At 36.7% G+C, this 22,373-nt stretch overlaps 1 protein-coding gene across 1 annotated transcript in view; it reads left to right on the top strand.

Moving 5' to 3' along the window:
* Positions 1–22,373, top strand: part of SLC9A5 (solute carrier family 9 member A5) — a 378,033-nt gene that overhangs the window by 317,894 nt on the left and 37,766 nt on the right. The window contains exon 11 of the mRNA XM_053719439.1: positions 20,174–20,262. Within this exon, the coding sequence (XP_053575414.1) occupies positions 20,174–20,262 (89 nt within the window). The remainder of the gene's footprint in view (positions 1–20,173; positions 20,263–22,373) is intronic.

Below are 22,373 nucleotides of genomic sequence, written 5' to 3'. Positions count from 1 at the left end.
TTACTATTAGATCATTTAATACTCATCCATTTGGCATCAGACTCTCCCAAAACCTAAAGATAAAACAAGACTGCTGAAATAATAATGCAAATTCTCTCTAGTTTTATTTATATATATATATATATATATATATATATATATATATATATATATATATATATATATAAATAGTATCCAAACAGCAGGCACTCACTGGACTTTATTGTAAAATATAAATACTTTATTGCATCAAGTTAAAACCGACAAACGTTTCGGCACTGCACTGTGCCTTTGTCAATGTCAAAAGAAATGCACAATAGCACACAACCAGAGTGCAGCTCCACACCCCAGAACAAATCTCTATATACATATTAAAAACAACATATATATACTTATCAATCACTCTCGAATTTGCCGCCAAACCTCCGTATTGCACTCCAGGAGGTGCACTACTGACGTCACGCTGACACGCTAATCGTGCCTAGCGTGATGACGCATGGCACGACGTTGCCATAGCGACGTCTAAGCGTCCGGCGGTGGAGAAATGGGGAATACCCGATGCTACTGTGCGCATGACAGAAAAAAGGTATAGTGTTTGGAAGAAATGTTGCTAACGGCAACCAATAAACACAATAGTCAGCGAGATCACAGACTCACCGGGTAATCCCTAGCTGGAGGCAGCAGTACTTAAAATCATTTAGACCATGGTACACAATACTGACAGGGTAGTGAATACATGGACTAAGGACAACACTAGCCGGGCAAATAAACGTGTATATCGCATTATTAGCATACTACTATTAGACCAATAGTGTAAAAAATACACATATATGGAAATGTTGCTACACCTGCAGCCCAGAGTTATCCTGTTTAAGTGTCATCCTAGTCCACCCATAGAGAACCACTATTAAAATGAATACATATTGTAGAGCCCTAACCTACTTCAGGCAACTTGGAGTATGGTAGAATGTATATGTCAAATAAGCGGACACCCTCTGCTACGATACTTGGAAGACATAGATACTAAAGATCTGTAGTGTTTAATAGAAAGGGCTAAAATCCAGGGTGGTGTTGAGTCCCTTTGGGGCCAGAGTATCTAGTTTAAAGATCCATCGGCTCTCACGTTGGAGTAATGTTTTGCCTCTATCCCCTCCCCTTGGGTTAGGTGGGATATGATCTATAAGCATAGATCTAATGCTGGACACCGGGTGTTTCAGTAATGCACAGTGGCGTGCCACGGGTTGGTCTGATTCTCCATTTTTTAATGCTTCTCGGATCGCAAAACGATGGTTTGCCATCCGGTCTCGAAAAGAGGTGATTGTCTTTCCAATGTACACCAGGGCACACGGACAGGTGAGCATGTAAACCACATGCGTACTTGTACAGCTCAAGCGATGATTTATTTTATACCGCTGATTCTTATGGGGATGCTGAAAGGAGTCTCCTTTACGCATGCTGTTGCATGTGGTGCAGCTCCCACAGGGGAAGCATCCTTTTCTTGATGATTTCAACCAAGACTCTGTTTTGTAGTGATTCACAGGATCAGATTTAACGAGAATGTCCCTCAAATTCCTGGATCTCTGATACCCCACCCTAGGTGCTGTCATATTCTGAAATGGTAAGGAGGGGTCAATACCAACCACAGGCCAGTGGCGACGTGCAGCGTTAGATATGCGTTCACATAATAATAAAGTCCAGTGAGTGCCTGCTGTTTGGATACTATTTGGAGGAATATTTGCAGCGCACCGTGGCTCTCACTAACAGTATGATGATGCAATCCCTTCTTTGACTTTATATATATATATATATATTTGTGTGTGAGTATATATATATATACTGTATATTTGTGTGTGTGTATATATATATATATATATATATATATATACTGTATATTTGTGTGTATATATATATATATGTGTGTGTGTGTATATATACTGTATATTTGTGTATTTGTGTATATATATATATATATATATATATATATGAGTGTGTGTGTATATATATATATATATATATATATATATACTGTATATTTGTGTTTATATATATATATATATATATATGTGAGTGTGTGTGTGTATATATATATATATGTGTGTGTGTTTGTGTGTGTGTATATGAATGTATGTATGTGTGCATATATATATATATATAAATATATTGTGGCCTAGATTATGAGTGGAGTGCAATCGATAGAGCAGGGTGCGGTATCCATATAATGACCCTGCAATAAGAATAGCAGCACACAATCTGGTATTACAAGTAAGTGGTAAAAAAGAATCTTAAAGGGACATTAACCACTAAGGGCCAGATTACGAGTGGAGCGCAAATTAAGGCTCCCGCTTGATTGTTAATTGCGTTAGAAGTTTTATTTTTGCGCTTGTCGGGTTGAGCCCGTATAACGAGTTGAAAAAAAAATGTTTTCGCTCTCAAAGTAACTTGACTAGTGCAAAAATCTGAACTTAGAATATTGCATGCATGTTCACGTATCTCCCCCCCCCCCCCAAGTCAATGGAGAGAAAAAAGTGGAGAAAAAAGTGGAGAAAAAACAACCCACTCTTGCGCAAACACGATCGCATATTCTCATGTGCGCTACCACATAAATAAAATATGAATATTTCACATTCCAATGTTCTGCACATAACAGAAAATGTTCTATTTATTCATAAATAAATATTTCTACATATATCTGATGGTATTTTGGTACAATATATATCTATACCTATAAATATACATGATTATATATAGGTATAGATATTTACAGATATTATAGGAATATCTATTTAAAAATACATAGAATATATTCCAAATTGTGCAGAATATTGGAATGTGAATTATTTATAGTAAATACATAGTTAAAACCTTTATTAAATATGAATATTGCATAAATATGCTTTAACATGTTTTCATCAACTTAACTGCAAAGGGCTCCAATGCAGTTCTATATATGTCTATGTATGTGTACATATGTATTTATGTGTTTATATGTGTATATATGTCTGTAAATACATATATACACATATAAATACATAAGTACACTAATATAGACATATGTACATCAAGGACGTGCAGTCATAGGAGGCAGGGGAGGCAGGGCCTCCCCTGCCATTTTGGCCCCCAAAGTTTATTTAAATTTAATATAAATGGAAAAAAAATGGTGTATAAAAAAAAAAAAAACTTTTTTTTTCTCCCCCATGTTACGCTATGGAGATGCAGACAGTGTACTTTACTCCATTGCGCAACATGGGTGCATATTTTGATCATTAGAGCGACACCTGCTGGCTACTAAACAAAAAAATATTTACCTTTTTTTTCTCCCCATGTTACGCTATGGAGAGGCAGTGTACTTTTCTACTTCTCCATTGCGTAACATGGGTGCATTCTTTAAATCCCACAGTAGCTTAGAGAACACCACCCACTGGATGCCACAGGCTGACTGAACGTCAGTGTTGAAAAAATAGGCCAATAGGAGGCATCACTCGTAGTGCCTCTTAGCGAGGGAGCCAATCAGAGGACACGTTCTCCTGGTGATTGACAGCACCAGGAGAACGTGACCGTTGTTGATTGGCTCCCTGCGCATGCGCAAGACAGCTTGACTCTGAGCGCAGCGCAGTACTACTGGCGGCAAATAGAACTGGGAACTTGGGAAGGAGAGACTGTTGCCACCTGACCTGACCTGTCATCCCATCTGGGTCACTCTGGACGCGGAGCGGACTGAGCCATCTATTTCAGCTGCTGCAACTAAACCGGACCCGGTAAGGCAGAGTATTAACTGGCCTGGGTTAAATTTTTAAAAGAGTGCCGGACAGCGCATCTTCACAGCAGCAGGGGAGGTTGATGTGAAAATGAAATACTTGTTACTATTATTTGTCCACATTATTTTTATTATAATATACCTTGATCATGAATCGAGGTATATTATAATAAAAATAATGTGCACAAATAATAGTAATGTAATGATTTATCAGCTGTTGTTTCCTTTTGCTTTACTAGTCTTGTCCACATCAAGGAGTAGCATAATAAAATAAATGTGCAGCAATGATATTCATTGTTAGGACCCCTAAACATATTGGATTTTGTAAACATTTATTTTATTAACCAAATAAAAAAAAAAAAATGCTATTCATTGGTAAATTGTGGATTAACAGTAGCACTGTTTACAAACTTTACATAACTTAGCATGCTGAGTAGCAGGGCTAAATTATTAAACTTCCATGATTCTGATAAAAATTGCAAACTTTATGTATTACATTAGATTTTTATCAGAATCATGGAAATTTTAATAATTTAGCCCTGCTACTCAGCATGCTAAGTTATGTAAAGTTTGTAAACAGTGCTACTGTTAACCCACAATTTACCAATGAATAGCATTATTTTTTTTTTATTTGGTTAATAAAATAAATGTTTACAAAATCCAAGATGTTTAGGGGTCCTAACAATGAATATCATTGCTGCACATTTATTATGTCATTTACTCTCTTTTAATCCTTTGTTGAACAGCATACCTAGTGTCTTGAGCACCACATAGTGGCAGAAGTAGTGCCACATGCTGCTGAGCATATCTAGATATTTTTATTTTCACAAAAAATAAGTGATCAATACTGCAAACACTACTTCTGCCACTATGTGGTGCTCAAGACACTAGGGCCTAGATTTGGAGTTCGGCGGTAGCCGTCAAAACCAGCGTTAGAGGCTCCTAACGCTGGTTTTGGCCGCCCGCTGGTATTTGGAGTCAGTGATTAAAGGGTCTAACGCTCACTTTTCAGCCGCGACTTTTCCATACCGCAGATCCCCCTACGCCATTTGCGTAGCCTATCTTTTCAATGGGATCTTTCTAACGCCGGTATTTAGAGTCGTTTCCGAAGTGAGCGTTAGAGCTCTAACGACAAGATTCCAGCCGCCTGAAAATAGCAGGAGTTAAGAGCTTTCTGGCTAACGCCGGTTCATAAAGCTCTTAACTACTGTACCCTAAAGTACACTAACACCCATAAACTACCTATGTACCCCTAAACCGAGGTCCCCCCACACCGCCGCCACTCGATTAAAATTTTTAACCCCTAATCTGCCGACCGCCACCTACGTTATATTTATGTACCCCTAATCTGCTGCCCCTAACCCCGCCGACCCCTGTATTACATTTATTAACCCCTAACTTGCCCCCCACAACGTCGCCGCCAGCTACTTAAAATAATTAACCCCTAATCTTCCGACCGCAAATCGCCGCCACCTACGTTATCCCTATGTACCCCTAATCTGCTGCTCCTAACATCGCCGACCCCTATATTATATTTATTAACCCCTAATCTGCCCCCCTCAACGTCGCCGACACCTGCCTACACTTATTAACCCCTAATCTGCCGACCGGAGCTCACCGCTATTCTAATAAATGTATTAACCCCTAAAGCTAAGTCTAACCCTAACACTAACACCCCCCTAAGTTAAATATAATATTTATCTAACGAAATAAATTAACTCTTATTAAATAACTTATTTCTATTTAAAGCTAAATACTTACCTGTAAAATAAACCCTAATATAGCTACAATATAAATTATAATTATATTATAGCTATTTTAGGATTAATATTTATTTTACAGGCAACTTTGTAATTATTTTAACCAGGTACAATAGCTATTAAATAGTTAAGAACTATTTAATAGTTACCTAGTTAAAATAATAACAAATTTACCTGTAAAATAAATCCTAACCTAAGTTATAATTAAACCTAACACTACCCTATCAATAAAATAATTAAATAAACTACCTACAATTACCTACAATTAACCTAACACTACACTATCAATAAATTAATTAAACACAATTCCTACAAATAAATACAATTAAATAAACTAGCTAAAGTACAAAAAATAAAAAAGAACTAAGTTACAGAAAATAAAAAAATATTTACAAACATAAGAAAAATATTACAACAATTTTAAACTAATTACACCTACTCTATGCCCCCTAATAAAATAACAAAGCCCCCCAAAATAAAAAATTCCCTACCCTATTCTAAATTAAAAAAGTTACAAGCTCTTTTACCTTACCAGCCCTGAACAGGGCCCTTTGCGGGGCATGCCCCAAGAATTTCAGCTCTTTTGCCTGTAAAAAAAAACATACAATACCCCCCCCCCCAACATTACAACCCACCACCCACATACCCCTAATCTAACCCAAACCCCCTTAAAGAAACCTAACACTAAGCCCCTGAAGATCTTCCTACCTTGTCTTCACCATACCAGGTTCACCGATCCGTCCTGGCTCCAACATCTTCATACAACCCAAGCGGGGGTTGGCGATCCATAATCCGGTCCAGAAGAGGCTCCAAAGTCTTCCTCCTATCTGGCAAGAAGAGGACATCCGGACCGGCAAACATCTTCTCCAAGCGGCATCTTCGATCTTCTTCCATCCGGAGCGAAGCGGCAGGATCCTGAAGACATCCAGCGCGGAACATCCATCCGGACCGACGACTGAACGACGAATGACTGTTCCTTTAAGGGACGTCATCCAAGATGGCGTCCCTCGAATTCCGATTGGCTGATAGGATTCTATCAGCCAATCGGAATTAAGGTAGGAATTTTCTGATTGGCTGATGGAATCAGCCAATCAGAATCAAGTTCAATCCGATTGGCTGATCCAATCAGCCAATCAGATTGAGCTCGCATTCTATTGGCTGTTCCGATCAGCCAATCGGAATTCGAGGGACGCCATCTTGGATGACGTCCCTTAAAGGAACAGTCATTCGTCGTTCAGTCGTCGGTCCGGATGGATGTTCCGCGCTGGATGTCTTCAGGATCCTGCCGCTTCGCTCCGGATGGAAGAAGATCGAAGATGCCGCTTGGAGAAGATGTTTGCCGGTCCGGATGTCCTCTTCTTGCCGGATAGGAGGAAGACTTTGGAGCCTCTTCTGGACCGGATTATGGATCGCCAACCCCCGCTTGGGTTGGATGAAGATGTTGGAGCCAGGACGGATCGGTGAACCTGGTATGGTGAAGACAAGGTAGGAAGATCTTCAGGGGCTTAGTGTTAGGTTTCTTTAAGGGGGTTTGGGTTAGATTAGGGGTATGTGGGTGGTGGGTCGTAATGTTGGGGGGGGGTATTGTATGTTTTTTTTTACAGGCAAAAGAGCTGAAATTCTTGGGGCATGCCCCGCAAAGGGCCCTGTTCAGGGCTGGTAAGGTAAAAGAGCTTGTAACTTTTTTAATTTAGAATAGGGTAGGGAATTTTTTATTTTGGGGGGCTTTGTTATTTTATTAGGGGGCTTAGAGTAGGTGTAATTAGTTTAAAATTGTTGTAATATTTTTCTTATGTTTGTAAATATTTTTTTATTTTCTGTAACTTAGTTCTTTTTTATTTTTTGTACTTTAGCTAGTTTATTTAATTGTATTTATTTGTAGGAATTGTGTTTAATTAATTTATTGATAGTGTAGTGTTAGGTTAATTGTAGGTAATTGTAGGTAGTTTATTTAATTATTTTATTGATAGGGTAGTGTTAGGTTTAATTATAACTTAGGTTAGGATTTATTTTACAGGTAAATTTGTTATTATTTTAACTAGGTAACTATTAAATAGTTCTTAACTATTTAATAGCTATTGTACCTGGTTAAAATAATTACAAAGTTGCCTGTAAAATAAATATTAATCCTAAAATAGCTATAATATAATTATAATTTATATTGTAGCTATATTAGGGTTTATTTTACAGGTAAGTATTTAGCTTTAAATAGAAATAAGTTATTTAATAAGAGTTAATTTATTTTGTTAGATAAATATTATATTTAACTTAGGGGGGTGTTAGTGTTAGGGTTAGACTTAGCTTTAGGGGTTAATCCATTTATTAGAATAGCGGTGAGCTCCGATCGGAAGATTAGGGGTTAATAATTGAAGTTAGGTGTCGGCGATGTTAGGGAGGGCAGATTAGGGGTTAATACTATTTATGATAGGGTTAGTGAGGCGGATTAGGGGTTAATAACTTTATTATAGTAGCGCTCAGGTCCGCTCGGCAGATTAGGGGTTAATAAGTGTAGGCAGGTGTCGGCGACGTTGTGGGGGGCAGGTTAGGGGTTAATAAATATAATATAGGGGTCGGCGGTGTTAGGGGTAGCAGATTAGGGGTACATAGGGATAACGTAGGTGGCGGCGGTTTACGGAGCGGCAGATTAGGGGTTTAAAAAAATATGCAGGGGTCAGCGATAGCGGGGGCGGCAGATTAGGGGTTAATAAGTGTAAGGTTAGGGGTGTTTAGACTCGGGGTACATGTTAGAGTGTTAGGTGCAGACGTAGGAAGTGTTTCCCCATAGGAAACAATGGGGCTGCGTTAGGAGCTGAACGCTGCTTTTTTGCAGGTGTTAGGTTTTTTTTCAGCTCAAACAGCCCCATTGTTTCCTATGGGGGAATCGTGCACGAGCACGTTTTTGAGGCCGGCCGCGTCCGTAAGCAACTCTGGTATCGAGAGTTGCATTTGCGGTAAAAATGCTCTACGCTCCTTTTTTGGAGCCTAACGCAGCATTTGTTTGAACTCTCGATACCAGAGTTAATTTTATGGTGCGGCCAGAAAAAAGCCCGCGGAGCGTTAACAGCCCTTTTACCGCCGAACTCCAAATCTAGGCCTAGGTATGCTGTTCAACAAAGGATTAAAAGTGAGTAAATTACATAATAATACAATTACATTAGAAAGTTTGCAATTTTTATCAGAATCATGAAAGTTTAATACTTTAGCCCTGCTACTCAGCATTTTTTTTTTTAACAGTAGCACTGTTTACAAACTTTACATAACTTAGCATGCTGAGTAGCAGGGCTAAAGTATTAAACTTCCATGATTCTGATAAAAATGGAAAATTTTCTAATGTAATTGTATTATTATGTAATTTACTCTCTTTTAATCCTTTGTTGAACAGCATACCTAGTGTCTTGAGCACCACATAGTGGCAGAAGTAGTGTTTGGGTTTGTCGGGCATATCATAGCAAGTGCCTCACCAGCCTCGGACTTCACTGCACGTCACTGATGTACATGTATGTATCTCTATGTTAAAGCCCTTTGCCTGCCTTTTTTTTCTAACACCTCCTATCTTCGAGCCTTTATAACTACTTTTGTGTGCAATCTTAATATTGAATACTTTTTATTAGATTGTGTGATACCTGTAAATGTACTTTGTAATGTATTTTTGATGTGTTTTGTGACACTTTTATGTTTCGTGAAACAGTTAATCAGAACTCTAAAGTCGTGGTAATCATAGTAGTGTAAATCACAATATACCCCTTATAGTTTGGACTTGTAATCTAGCCCTACATAAATCATTGCTTGAATGATGTACTCAGAGCAAAGATTAACCTGCTAATAATTTGTACATATATTATTAAAATTATATTATGTGTATATATATTGTAAAAAGGGTAAAGTTAATGTCCATAAAGCAGTGGGTGCCACCATATTGTTACTTAGGTTACCTTTTCTGCTGAGGCAAATTAAGAATGGTTATAAATGGCTTACTAGAGTGTGCAACCAATGACTGTGTGGAATATAGCTGTGTCTGCACTTCCATGTTTGAACAGGAATTGGAAATCCCACAATATTCTGAATTAAATTACAGAAAAGGAGAACAAAATAAATAATGATAGTATATTGCAAAGTTGTTTTACTACATGTAATTAAACAATTTATATTAATATATTGACGTGTTTAATGCCCCTTTAAAGCAGCTGACAATTTTTAGCACAGTCTTTACTTTCAATGGATGTTGCAGGATGTGCTATCATCTGTTACAGTGGCAGTGTATGTGTTGCACTCATAATAGTGCTCTACCTATACTCTAGGGCTGTATGTTTTATCTGAGTGTATCTCCAATCTAATATCTTAAATGGCCATTACAGTTATATTTGTAACCTCTTAAAGCAGGACATTCCAAAAAGTAATCATTAGTTGTTTTGTTTTTTTTTAAAAATGGATGTTCTATTGATTTAATTTTTAGGCTTATTGAACATGTCCACTAATAGACCTAGGACCTAGGATAGTTATCCTTATCAGCCAGTTAACAGGTGGTCCCTAAGAATGAATTACGAACAAACATTCATTTCCTGTTGTTTTCAAAATCAATTGAAATAATTTTACTGTAAATTATTTTCATGTAAAATATGTTTAGTTTATTTTAAATAGGGGTTCTTTCATATGTAAAAGAAACTTTTTGGATTTGAATGAACCTCAAAATCACACAACTCTGTATTCATGAAAGGATTGTAGACATAATGTAGTGTTTTACACACATCTCAGGCAACATTAAAGGGACAGTATACTCCAGAAATTGATAGCTAATTTCTTTGTCATCCATTTCTGAGTTTTGCATAACCAACACAGTTATATTAATATACTTTTTACCACTGTGATAACCTTGTATTTAAGCCTCTGCAGACTGCCCCTTATCTCAGTTCTTTTGACAGACTTGCATTTTAGCCAATCAGTACTGACTCATAAATAACTCCAAAGTAGTGAGGTTATCTATATGGCACACATGAACTTGCACTGTCTAACTGAGAAAAACTGTCAAAATGCACTGATATTAGAGGTGGCCTTCAAGTGATTAGAAATTAGCATATTAGCCTAACTAGGTTTAGCTTTTAACAAAGTATACCAAGAAAACAACGAAATTTTGATGATAAAAGTAAATAGAAAAGTTGTAAAATGGTAAAAATATTGCTTCACTAAATCCTGCATTGGCTTTAGTTTAACACACAGTTTATATACATTTACATTATGTTTTACCAGCTCACAAAAAAACTTGGCAGATGATAAGCATAAAATAAGCCTTTTTAATGTGTTTGCGAGTATCCATCGCTATTATATAGTCTGTCAGTATTTGGCAAGACATCAGTTTACATATGTATATGTATTTAATATCCATAAACATGATAGCCTGTACTGCTAACGAGATCTGTAGGAGACAAAAGATAACAGAAATCACAAACTTAGTATCTAGAAATGGCATTATGCAAACCAGTTCTCATATTGTTTATTTTTATTTCATACTTGCATTTTCATATTGTAATTTATAGTACTTTCGTCTTTTTATATGGGCTTTTTATAGGAAATCTTTGTTGGTGACTGAGATAATTTGCACAGGTTTTAAAAAACAATCTGAAATCCTAAAAAAAATTGTATTGAATAATCACAATGTATAATGTCTAGAACATCATGTCCTCATTTTCTTACAGTATAAAAAATATTATTTCGCAAAACTTGTTCTTGAACTTTTGACGATATTTTAAGTCTGGTAACATAGTGATTTCAAGATTTACAGTATGAGAATTGTTAAAATCACATTTTAAAAGTTGGGGACACTTTCTTGTCATAGAAAATAATTTCCTGCACTGTTCTTGATTTCCAATGACAATCTCATCATGTTGGAAAACAGTATTTTGTTAATCAATGAAAGAAATTAAAAAACTTTTAAAATATAAGTAAAAAAACCAACATGCCTAGTATACCCATCATGCCCATGATGCCCATATACAAATTGGATTGTTTGATGCTTATCAGGATGTTTCATTTTACATATCTTCACACCATTTTGCCCTATCGTGGTGCTTTAATGTCTTCTTTTGTGAGAAGTATTTTTTGTGCAAAGTCTGCCAATAAGACAAAACTGCGGCCGATATTTAGGAATCGCAAACAGAAAAAATAAAGAACAGTGTAAACAGCTAAAAGACAATAAGCATTATAAAGAAAAAAAATAGTAATTCATTAAAAGCAACTATGTTAGAAGACTTTCTAAAGCTGGGATAATATGTTAAATTGGAAGAAACCCAAAAGAAAGAAAATAGATGACTAAGCAGAATATAGTGCACAAGATTTTGAAATCAAGAATTTTCTTTAAAATATTGATGGAATCTTGTGGTGACTTTGGATGCAGCTCATATTGGGAGTGTTTCTCCATGATGAAGACAGTCATGAATGCAGACCTTAATCTGTCAGTTGCACAATGAAATCTGGGACATGTGCACATTGCAGGCCTGGCCTTTTGTGGCCGGTACAAATCACAGTTCTAAAATAGATCTGTGAAAGTGATAGAATTTATCCTGGTTAGGCCACATTCTTTTGCTCTTCTCCAAAAAACATGGCCTTATTATATATATAACATTTACAGCCACAAGATATGTTCCTATAATCCGAGTGATGGCAACTAAATGGTGAATACACAACCAGAGAGAGATACCGTAGAACACTTTGATAGATATAATCTTCAAATTAGCAGAATCAAACCTGATGTTGCCACACATAAAAAAAATCAACACAAAAAGAGTGGGGGGGGGGTCATTAAAATTGGCCACTGATCTTCTGGATCCTGTTCTAAACCCTCATGAGTAATACACATCTTCTGTTACATAATGCTCATACAGACTTCATAATGTGACTGTTTGCATAACCCGGCCAACATAATACCAAAGGATTATTGCTAACCAGATTGTAACTTCTAAATGTATCAGTTCCTAAAAATAAGCACATTATCAATTAAGTTTTCAGTTTTTAATAGATAATTATCTATTATAGCATAATATAATTAATCTATGCTTTCATAGGTGTAAAGTACAGCCAAGGATTTTACAGACCAAAAAGACTTCTGTACCTTTCAAAATGACATGTAGTTGTAGTGCTCTTTACAAAGCTGGCAACAGACTGATCCCATAGGTGAAATGTATCATATTGTTTTTTAAAGCTTTGTTATTGTCACATGATACACGTGTGGTAATGTTGTCAGTAATATATATATATACAATAAAAGTTTATTTTTTCCAGCCTGTCTGAAGAACTTGCTCTAATTATTATTACTGTTCTGTCAGTATTATTGCTCACTAGGGGCGAGATTACATATACGGCGCCGGCAGATCAGATACTACCGTAAGTCGGATAAACTAGTGATGTTCAGAAATGTGAGGAAATAGACATTTCTAGAGTCGCCAGTGACTTACGGCAGTGTATGATCTGCCGGCCCCTAAGTAAACAACAAAAAAAAGTTAAAACACCCGTAAACATCTAACCCGCCTCCCAAAAATAAACCCAACATGTCAAAACCCCTATATACGCCATCACCCCCAATAATAATAAAATGTATTAACCCCTAATCCGCCTTCCCCATCATCGCAACTAATAATAAAATGTATTAACCCCTAATCCGCCATCCACCCACATTGCAACGTATAATAAAATGTATTAACCTCTAAACTGCTATTCCCCACAAAGCAACTAATAATAAAATGTATTGACCTCTAAACCGCCATCCCCCCACAACGCAAAGTACCTAATTACCCTATAAAGCCCTAATCTGCAAACCCCCACATCGCAAAGTACCTATCAACACTATTAACCGCTAAACCGCCATCCCCCAACGCAAAGTATTAATCTAATCACTAAGCCCCCTAACCTAACACCCTCTAAATTAACCCCAATTACATAAAATAAAAAGACTATCTTACTAACAAATTAAATTAAAATACAAAAAAATATGAAATCCTAATTTAACATTAAAATTAAAAATCCTAAATTTACATTACCAAAAAACTAAGATTAAATTAAAGAAAAAAATCTAACATTACAAAAAATAAAAAAATAAAAATTTACTGAATAAAATAAACGAACTTATCCAAAATAAAAAAAATCAAACCTAATCTAATACCCCTATAAAAATAAAAAGGCCGCCCCAAAATTAAAAAACAACAACCCTAAACTACCAATAGCCCTTAAAAAGGGCCTTTTGTAGGACATTGCCCTAAAGAAATCAGCTCTTTTCCCTAAAAAAATACAAATTACCGCCTAACATTACAACACCCAACCCCCCCAAAATAAAAAAGACCTTACTCTAAAACAAAACTACCCATTGGGCATTAAGGGTAATGCCCATTTATATGGGCATTACCCTTAAAAGGGCAATCGGTTCTTTTGCAGCCCATTTAAAAAATAAAAAAGCCCTAATCTGAAAAAAAAAAAAAAAAAAAAATTAAAAAAAAACCCTAACACTAACCCCAAAAAATGTACTCACCATTCCTGAAGTCCGGACATCCATCATCTTCCAGGTGCTGAAAAGTCTTCATCCAGCAAATTCATCTTCATCTATCACGGGACCATCTTCTTTCTTCTTCCCGGAGGTAGGAGCGGTCTTCCGATGGGCAGATCTGGAGTGGTGGTTCTCCTCAGGTATTGGGGTACCTTGCAATCCTATTGGCTGAAATTTTCAAATCAGCTAATAGGATTTCAGTAGCTCTCCTCCTTTTGGCTGATTTGAAAATTTTAGCCGATAGGAATGCAAGGTACCCCAATATAAAAGGGGTACCTTGCATTCAATCTTCAGTGTGCGGCGGAGATTGCATGAAGAGGACCTCCACGTTGCTGAAGACCCCCGCGGCCGAGGAGAACCACCGCTCTGGATCTGCCCATCGGAAGACCGCTCCACACCACCGGGAAGAAGAAAGAAGATGGTTCCGTGATAGATGAAGATGGATCCGCTGGGTGAAGACTTTTCAGCACCTGGAAGAAGATGGATGTCCGCACTTCAGGAATGGTGAGTAGATTTTGTGGGGTTAGTGTTATTTTAAAAAAAAAAAAATTTGGGGTGTTTTTTTTATTTTTAGATTACGGCTTTATTTTTTTTAAATGGGCTGCAATAGAGCTGATTGCCCTTTTAAGGGAAATGCCCATATAAATGCCCCTTTATGGACAATGGGTAGCTTAGTTTTGTTTTAGAGTAAGGTCTTTTTTATTTTGGGGGGTTGGGTGGGTGGGCGGTTGTAATGTTAGGGGGTAATTTGTAATTTTTTAGGTAAAAGAGCTGATTTCTTTAGGGCAATGCCCTACAAAGGGCCCTTTTAAGGGCTATTGGTAGTTTAGTCTTAGATTAGGGTTGTTGTTTTTTAATTTTGGGGCGGCCTTTTTATTTTTATAGGGCTTTTAGATTAGGTTCGTTTATTTTATTCAGTAATTTTAGATTTTTTATTTTTTGTAATATTAGATTTTGTTCTTTAATTTAATCTTAGTTTTTTGGTAATGTAATGATTTTTTATTTTAATGTCAAATTAGGATTTCCTTTTTTTTATTTTAATTTAATTTATTAGTAAGATAGTCTTTTTATTTTATGTACTTGGGGTTAAAGGGACACTGTACCCAAATTTTTTCTTTTGTGATTCAGATAGAGCATGACATTTTAAGCAACTTTCTAATTTATTCCTATTATCAAATGTTCTTTATTCTCTTGGTATCTTTATTTGAAATGCAAGAATGTAAGTTTAGATGCCTGCCCATTTTTGGTGAACAACCTAGGTTGTCCTTGCTGATTGGTGGATAAATTCATCCACCAATCAAAAACTGCTGTCCAGAGTTCTGAACCAAGAATAAAGCTTAGATGCCTTCTTTTCATATAAAGATAGCAAGAGAAAGAAGAAACATTGATAATAGGAGTAAATTAGAAAGTTGTTTAAAATTGCATGCTCTATCTGAATCACAAAAGAAAAATGTTGGGTTCAGTGTCCCTTTAATTTAGGGGGTGTTAGGTTTGAAAGAAAGAAGATGGTCCCGCGATGGATGAAGATGGATCCGCCTGGAGCTGGATGAAGACTTTTCAGTGCCTGGAAAAAGATGGATGTCCCGACTTCAGGAATGGTGAGTTCATTTTTTTGGGGTTAATGTTAGTTTTTTTGGGGGGGTTGGGTGGGTTTTTTTTTTTTAGATTAGGGCTTTTTTTAATGGGCTACAAAAGAGCTGATTGCCCTTTTAAGGGCAATGCCCATACAAATGCCCCTTTAGGGGCAATGGGTAGCTTAGGTTTTTTTTTAGAGTTAGGTCTTTTATATTTTGGGGGTTGGATGGGTGGTGGTTTGTAAATGTTAGGGGGTAATTTGTAATTTTTTAGGGAAAATGGCTGATTTCTTTAGGGCAATGGCCTACAAAAGGCCCTTTTAAGGTAGTTTAGTCTTAGATTAGGGTTTTTTATTTTTATAGGGGTATTAGATTAGGTTTTATTTTTTTTTTGGATAGATAAGTACGTTTATTTTTTTCAGTCATTTTTATTTTTTGTAATATTAGATTTTTTAATTTAATTTAATCTTAGTTGTTGTTTTTTTTAATTATGTTAGGATTTTTATTTTTAATGTTAAATTAGGATTTTTTTGTATTTTAATTTAATTCATTAATAAGATAGTCTTCTTTTATTTTATGTAATTGGGGTTAATTTAGGGGGTGTTAGGTTAGGGGGCTTAGTGATTATTAATACTTTGCATTGTGGGGGATGGCGGTTTAGGGGTTAATAGTTTAATTATATTACGTTGTTGGGGGTTGGTGGATTAGGGGTTAATAGTGTTTATCGGTAGATTGCGTTGTGGGGGGTTGGCGGATTAAGGGTTAATAGTGTAATTAAATACTTTGCGTTGTGGCTGGCGGATTAGGGGTTAATAACTTTATTAGGTACTTTGCAATGTGGGGGTTGGCGGATTAGGGGTTAATACATTTTATTAGTTATTGCAATGGGGGGGATGATGGTTACATAGTGTGCATGCATTAGGTGTTTGTTAAGACTTCCAGGGAGTTACGGTGCTCAGATACTCAGTCCAAGGCTTGCTGCGTCTGCCTATGTGTGGCGAGGTGAAAATTGAGTAAAATGTCTCCATTTTCGCCATGTAAGTCCTTGTGCTGAATATGCGATACCGACTTGCAACACCGGTTCTATGTTAGTTTATGGGAGTAAAAATAGCGGGCGACGGGTGTAATATGCGGCGCCGTATATGTGATTGCGACATCGTTCTAAAAATAGCCGACACTGGCTTTTGCGGGCAAAGCCGCATATGTGATCGAGCCCTAGAATCCTTATTTCATTAGCCCTTTTCTGTCTTCTTTTATTAGTTTTTTTATAACGATTCATTGTCTAAATGATTTATTCTAATTATTTATTCTAATCTGCATTAGTATTATTTTTTATATGTATTCTCACAGTGCATCTGAACTGCTCCATAACAAGCAAAATATAGTTTTTACACTGCTTTGCCACCAGAAAGTGGTGGAATTAAAAAAAAGTAAATGTGAATGGTACCACTTTATTCATCTAATAATAAATATTTGCGAACTGCAGAAAAATACGGGCACTTCTGTGTATGAATTGATGTCTTTGCAGGCATTAGACATTTTACAAACAACTTGATCACATGTTAGGAAAAGTATCAAAATGACAAGAGTCTGCTTATTTGCATATATCATAATGTGCCCTTGTTTGGCCTTTAATGTTTTATTAATATGGCATCTATTTGTTTTAGCAAAAAAAAAAATAGAATTTCGTATCACTCTAATAAATCCCCCCTAAATCTTCTTATAGATGATAATCTACACACATGATACTGGTCTTGCACATAAACACTTAATTTTATGTATAACAATGGTGCATCAAGTATTTCTAGTGAAGAAACTGTTCCATAGATATCAAACAGTGACTGGTCCAGAACTTCTTACATTCTGATGCTGTAGGACAGGTGATATGAACTGAAATAGATGATTTTTTATTTTCTATGACTGAGTTATGGTATTTTGACTGAGGTGATTTGTTAAATGCATCTTCTCTCTGGGTGTGAAAGTTTGTAGAGAGGTGACTCAAATGGTTCATGCTTGTGTGTGACAGATGTTTGAGGGATTTCTTTTTTTTTTTTGCTTAGTTTGCCTGAGATTTTTTATTGAAAGAATTGCCAGTCTGTGGCTTTGTGCATGTGAGATTTGTTACAGTGTGTATATTCAAAAAAAAGTCCACAGACGAATGAATTAAACAAAACATTACATTTTTAACATTTTTGTTTAAAGTTCTGCAGCTTCCACATCATCTTGAAAATTATGATTATGTCCAGGAACAGCTGAAACATATCATATCATGTCTGATTAATCAGTTTCAAAATGATCTGGAATCTGCAGAGCTTTGAATAAATATTATTGGTTTAATAAGCTTTATGTTGGATTTGTTTTATTTATCATGTCTAATTGTAGTATGTGGACTATGCCACTAGTGTTTCCTGAAGTTCTTCCTCCAGCCTGGGGAAATATTTTATCCAGGATGGATTGAAGCATATTAATACAGCATGCACGTGGCTGCACAGGAAAATAAAGGATTTATAAGTTCTGTGGGAGAGGCTGTATTCCCAGTGATACCTTTCGTAGATCAGATAATATGGGTAGGGGTAGCAGTACAGACATGGTACCAACTGGTCTCCTGGGTAGGAACTGGTGAGTAGTTTGTTTTTGCCCACACTTCAGTCCATAGTGTTTGCTGCTTGCTGCACACAAATGTGTACTTTTGTCTACTTCGTTTACTTCAGTATTGTTGCAGTGTTACATTGAGATACACACAGGTCTCTGCTTACCTTTGCAAACCTATCTTACTCTAAAAGCTGCAAGGGATGGGGGATGCAGGGGATACTACGGCTTACTTATGGGGTTAATTCATTTCAGGTATTTACAATTGTAACAAAGGGTAACACCAAAATGACATAGGAAATTACTAAGACCCTTTAATCATGTAATTGTAATTGTTTTCTGGCTTCATCCACTTAATAATAAAGAACCTCTCCATCATATGTGTGATAAGGCTTATTTGGACATTTTTGTCCTGTTCCCTGGTTTGCTCCTTGCTTTGGGGCTATGTGACCCTCTTTTCAGTATTTTACATTCAAACATACAGAGATGTTTAGTGGACCCTGGTGAGATGTGATTAGCCCCTGTTAATTAGGATCCACTTATCCCATGATGAGGATAATTGCAAGTAGGTGGTGTTGATAGTTGACATGCGGGTACACTTAGCCTCAGCTGACTGCTATAGTTACCACATGATATTGGTATTAGTATTTTTTTGCCTCAACCTCCACATTTATGAGGTATTCCTCCATGTAAAATTTCCCAGTTCTTTGTAACAGATCTCAAGTTGCTTAATGTACCTTTAACTACCAATCACGACAAAGCAATTGCCAACAGAAACCCCATTTGTAAAGATGAGAATACTGTTATTTACAATCACAAAAATGTTAGTATGAAATATAAACAATGATATAAGAGCACCATCGCTAAATGCTATTTCTTGATGTTGCATTCATGATTTCCATTTCATGCAGACCACATTAGCTACATATGTAGATGTTTATCGCACCCCCTACTGGGGGACTATACAATAGTACTTAATATAGGTTTAATTCAGGGGTGTCCAAACTTTGCTCTCCAGAGGTTTTGGAACTACATTTCCGATGATGCTCAGCCAGCATTTTATCTAGCTGAGCATCATGGGAAATGTAGTTCCAAAACCTCTGGAGAGCAAAGTTTGGACACCCCTGGTTTAATTAATCTAGTCCATATATTGATATATACATCTAAAATGGTGTCTGTGGACATTTCAGAGTGTACTGCACATGCCCAAGATAATATAATTGTTTAAAATCATATTGAGATACTGTCAACCATGTTGGAAAGCCCAAAAGTAATAACTTGTAGTGGGGAGGATTGTGATTACCAAAACCATTGCTGTGCATGCATCGTATAAGCAATATTCCTGCTATCTGTTCAGATCTGATCCAAGCATATTTCCCAATATGGAAAAGTTGATCTCACTTGGATACTGATCACTCAGAACATAAGAAACCAACCAGGAGCTTAAAATGCCAATAAATGTCAATGGAAAGATTGGAATGGACCCCATGGTTTGTTGATGTAGATGTCATTGTGTGACTGATCTGGTGTCTGTCTGCCTGTACTGTATATTAGTTTGTGGCTATGTGTGCATTACATGGCTTGTGATGTGTATTTGTGACAAGGTGTTCTTGTGTTTACTTGTTCCAGAAATGGTTGTGGTTATAGTTTTCTTATATGATACACTGCATGGTTCTGTGTGTTTAAAAAGGTGGCTTAGGTGGTTTATGGCTTGTTCCACCTAAGATAAATGATGACTATGCTGTACACAGTAGGTTTGGAGGATACATGTGTTATAAATGGTTTGGGGCTCTGCCAGTATGTTTTTGTTCTATAAATTAGAGACTGTGATTTTGTTATGCTTTAGGTGGTTTATTGCTGTTTGTTTCTGAGATGGTTAATATTTGGATGTGTATGTATTTCTGAACATGTGTTTATGACCAAGACATGTTTGATCATTGATGCCATTGTTGTATAACACATTATTGTTTGATGTTCTGTTCTCTTCTAGGGGGGGCACATCATCTCCCCTGACAGATTATCTCTGCCATCAATGCCAAGCCGAGCCTCCATGTCGGAAACCTCTGTCACCAACCTATTGTAAGTACATTTTAATATTCTTTAAATATTAGAAGTGGGCCTACACGGTGCAGACAGTGCGCTCACTGAAACTTACAAAATATTTTCTGTGTAGGCACACTCCAAATTTTGCCGGTGGAACCTAAGTTGCACTACACTAACTACCTCAGGCGATGAAGTCTCGTCAGCTATCAGCAAACATGGGGTCTTGTAATTTTTTTATAAGTAAAAGAGCTGTATTGACTTTAGGGCAATGCCATACAAAGGGCCCTTTTAAGGGCAATTGTAATTTATTTTTAGTATTGGGGTTTAGCTTTTTTTTGTTTTCGGTGGGTTTTTTATGGGGCATGTAGATTAGTTTTAGGTATAATGATGTTTTTTTATTTTGGATACTGTCTTTTTTAATTTTATGTAACTTAGATTTTTTTATTATTTAAGTAACTTAAAGGGTTTAGTTTAGAGGGGGGCTAGGTGTTAGGTAGAGTAGTGATAGTTTGCATTGGGGGTTGTGGCGGTTTAGGGTTTAATAGTGTAGGGTACTTGCGGTGGGCTAGTGGCGGATTAGGGGTTAATAGTGTAAGGAACTTGCGGTGGTATAGGGGTTAATAGTTTAGATGGGTACTTGCGGTGGGCCAGTGGTGGTATAGGCAGGGCGTCCATCACGGGGTGACAGGGGTGACTACAGTCAGGGGACTGGTGAGGCTGAGTAGCCCGGTGTTTCTCGCTGTAAGTTTGGGGAGGTGAGGTCAGTGACACTGACTGACAGCCTGTCAGTGCCTTCAATTATTGCGACTTGCAAGAAACCGGATGGGGAGGAGGGATTCGACCGGTGTCTGGCTGCCGATGACGTAATAATACATGCCTACCTAACCTCCACTGTCTTGCAGGCTCTGTCATGATGAACATTACCAAAGGCAGTCTGATAAAGGCAGCTGAATTTTGATTGGTGAGGGGGCGGGAGGTGGGTGGGACAAACATAGTGCACGGGAAGTGACTGGCCCTATAATTGAGGGGCATGCAGGAATCGTATAAAAAGATTAACGGTCACACCAAATTAGAGGAGCAAGGGATGTGCTGCTGCCCTGCTGCCACTGAGAACGATAGGGTAAAGGTAGGCCAAGGGGGCCACTAACCATGGAGAAAAATTATTGCACAATAGTAGGCTATCTCTTACTGTGCTAAGGGTATTCGGGTTTATTTGAGGGTAGCATTTTGAGGTTACTCTTTTACTTTTACTATAATTCCATTACAATGCTACTAATAGGAAAGAGAAGTTAAGAGGTAGACAGTACAGCAAACATTTAATGCAGCTGCATAGAGAGGGATGCCATAAAATATATTTTAGGAAATGAAGGCTATTTGGTTTTATTTTTTATGTTATACTATATATTTCTTCTATAGAAAATTTTGCAGAGGAGTAGTTATTTTACTATTCCTAAGTGAGTTGTTATCCTAACTTTATTTTTACCTCATGCAACTAGCCATTAATACTTGTTAACTACTGCTATTGGGTCTAGTCTTTAATATATATATATATATGTAATATTTACAGTACAGTGTTTGCTTTTCTCTGTTATGTTTAATCTTTAGCTTTCTAGCTTGGGCATGCACACATTTGTTTACTACTGGGAAACTAAACCCGCCTTATAAGATTGCATCTAGGTGCTGCAGTTAGAAGATTGTTAGTAGTCTCTCTATCTTATACTTAGGCAGTTAGTATTTCTATATTAGGGTTGCGGGGTACCTTTTATATATGTGTATAGTGCATCTATTACAAAGTATATATTGCTTATGAGCTGCTTTTTCTATTCCCCCCTATAATTTCCCTTAACAATATAAAAGTTGTTGTGCAAGATTGCCCACAAACCAGCCTTGGGGGACACCTTTTATCTGGCAACTGTTATTGATTACAAAGAAGTACCAGATATATTTTTATTATAAAAGGTTGAGGTTTAATTTGCTTGAAATAATATCGGTGACATTTATTACTTGTTCAAAACTGTAATATCTCTAGAATTTCAGTTATTTAATATTGATTTGTAAGTCTCACATTATTCTGTATCAATGCATATGTAACTGAGAGTTATTTGATTTCATGTATACTACGCACTTGAACCTGAAAACATTGATTA

Source organism: Bombina bombina, chromosome 1 (genome assembly GCF_027579735.1).
Source record: "Bombina bombina isolate aBomBom1 chromosome 1, aBomBom1.pri, whole genome shotgun sequence".
NCBI lineage: Eukaryota > Metazoa > Chordata > Amphibia > Anura > Bombinatoridae > Bombina > Bombina bombina.
This window is presented reverse-complemented; position numbering and strand designations above follow the sequence as displayed.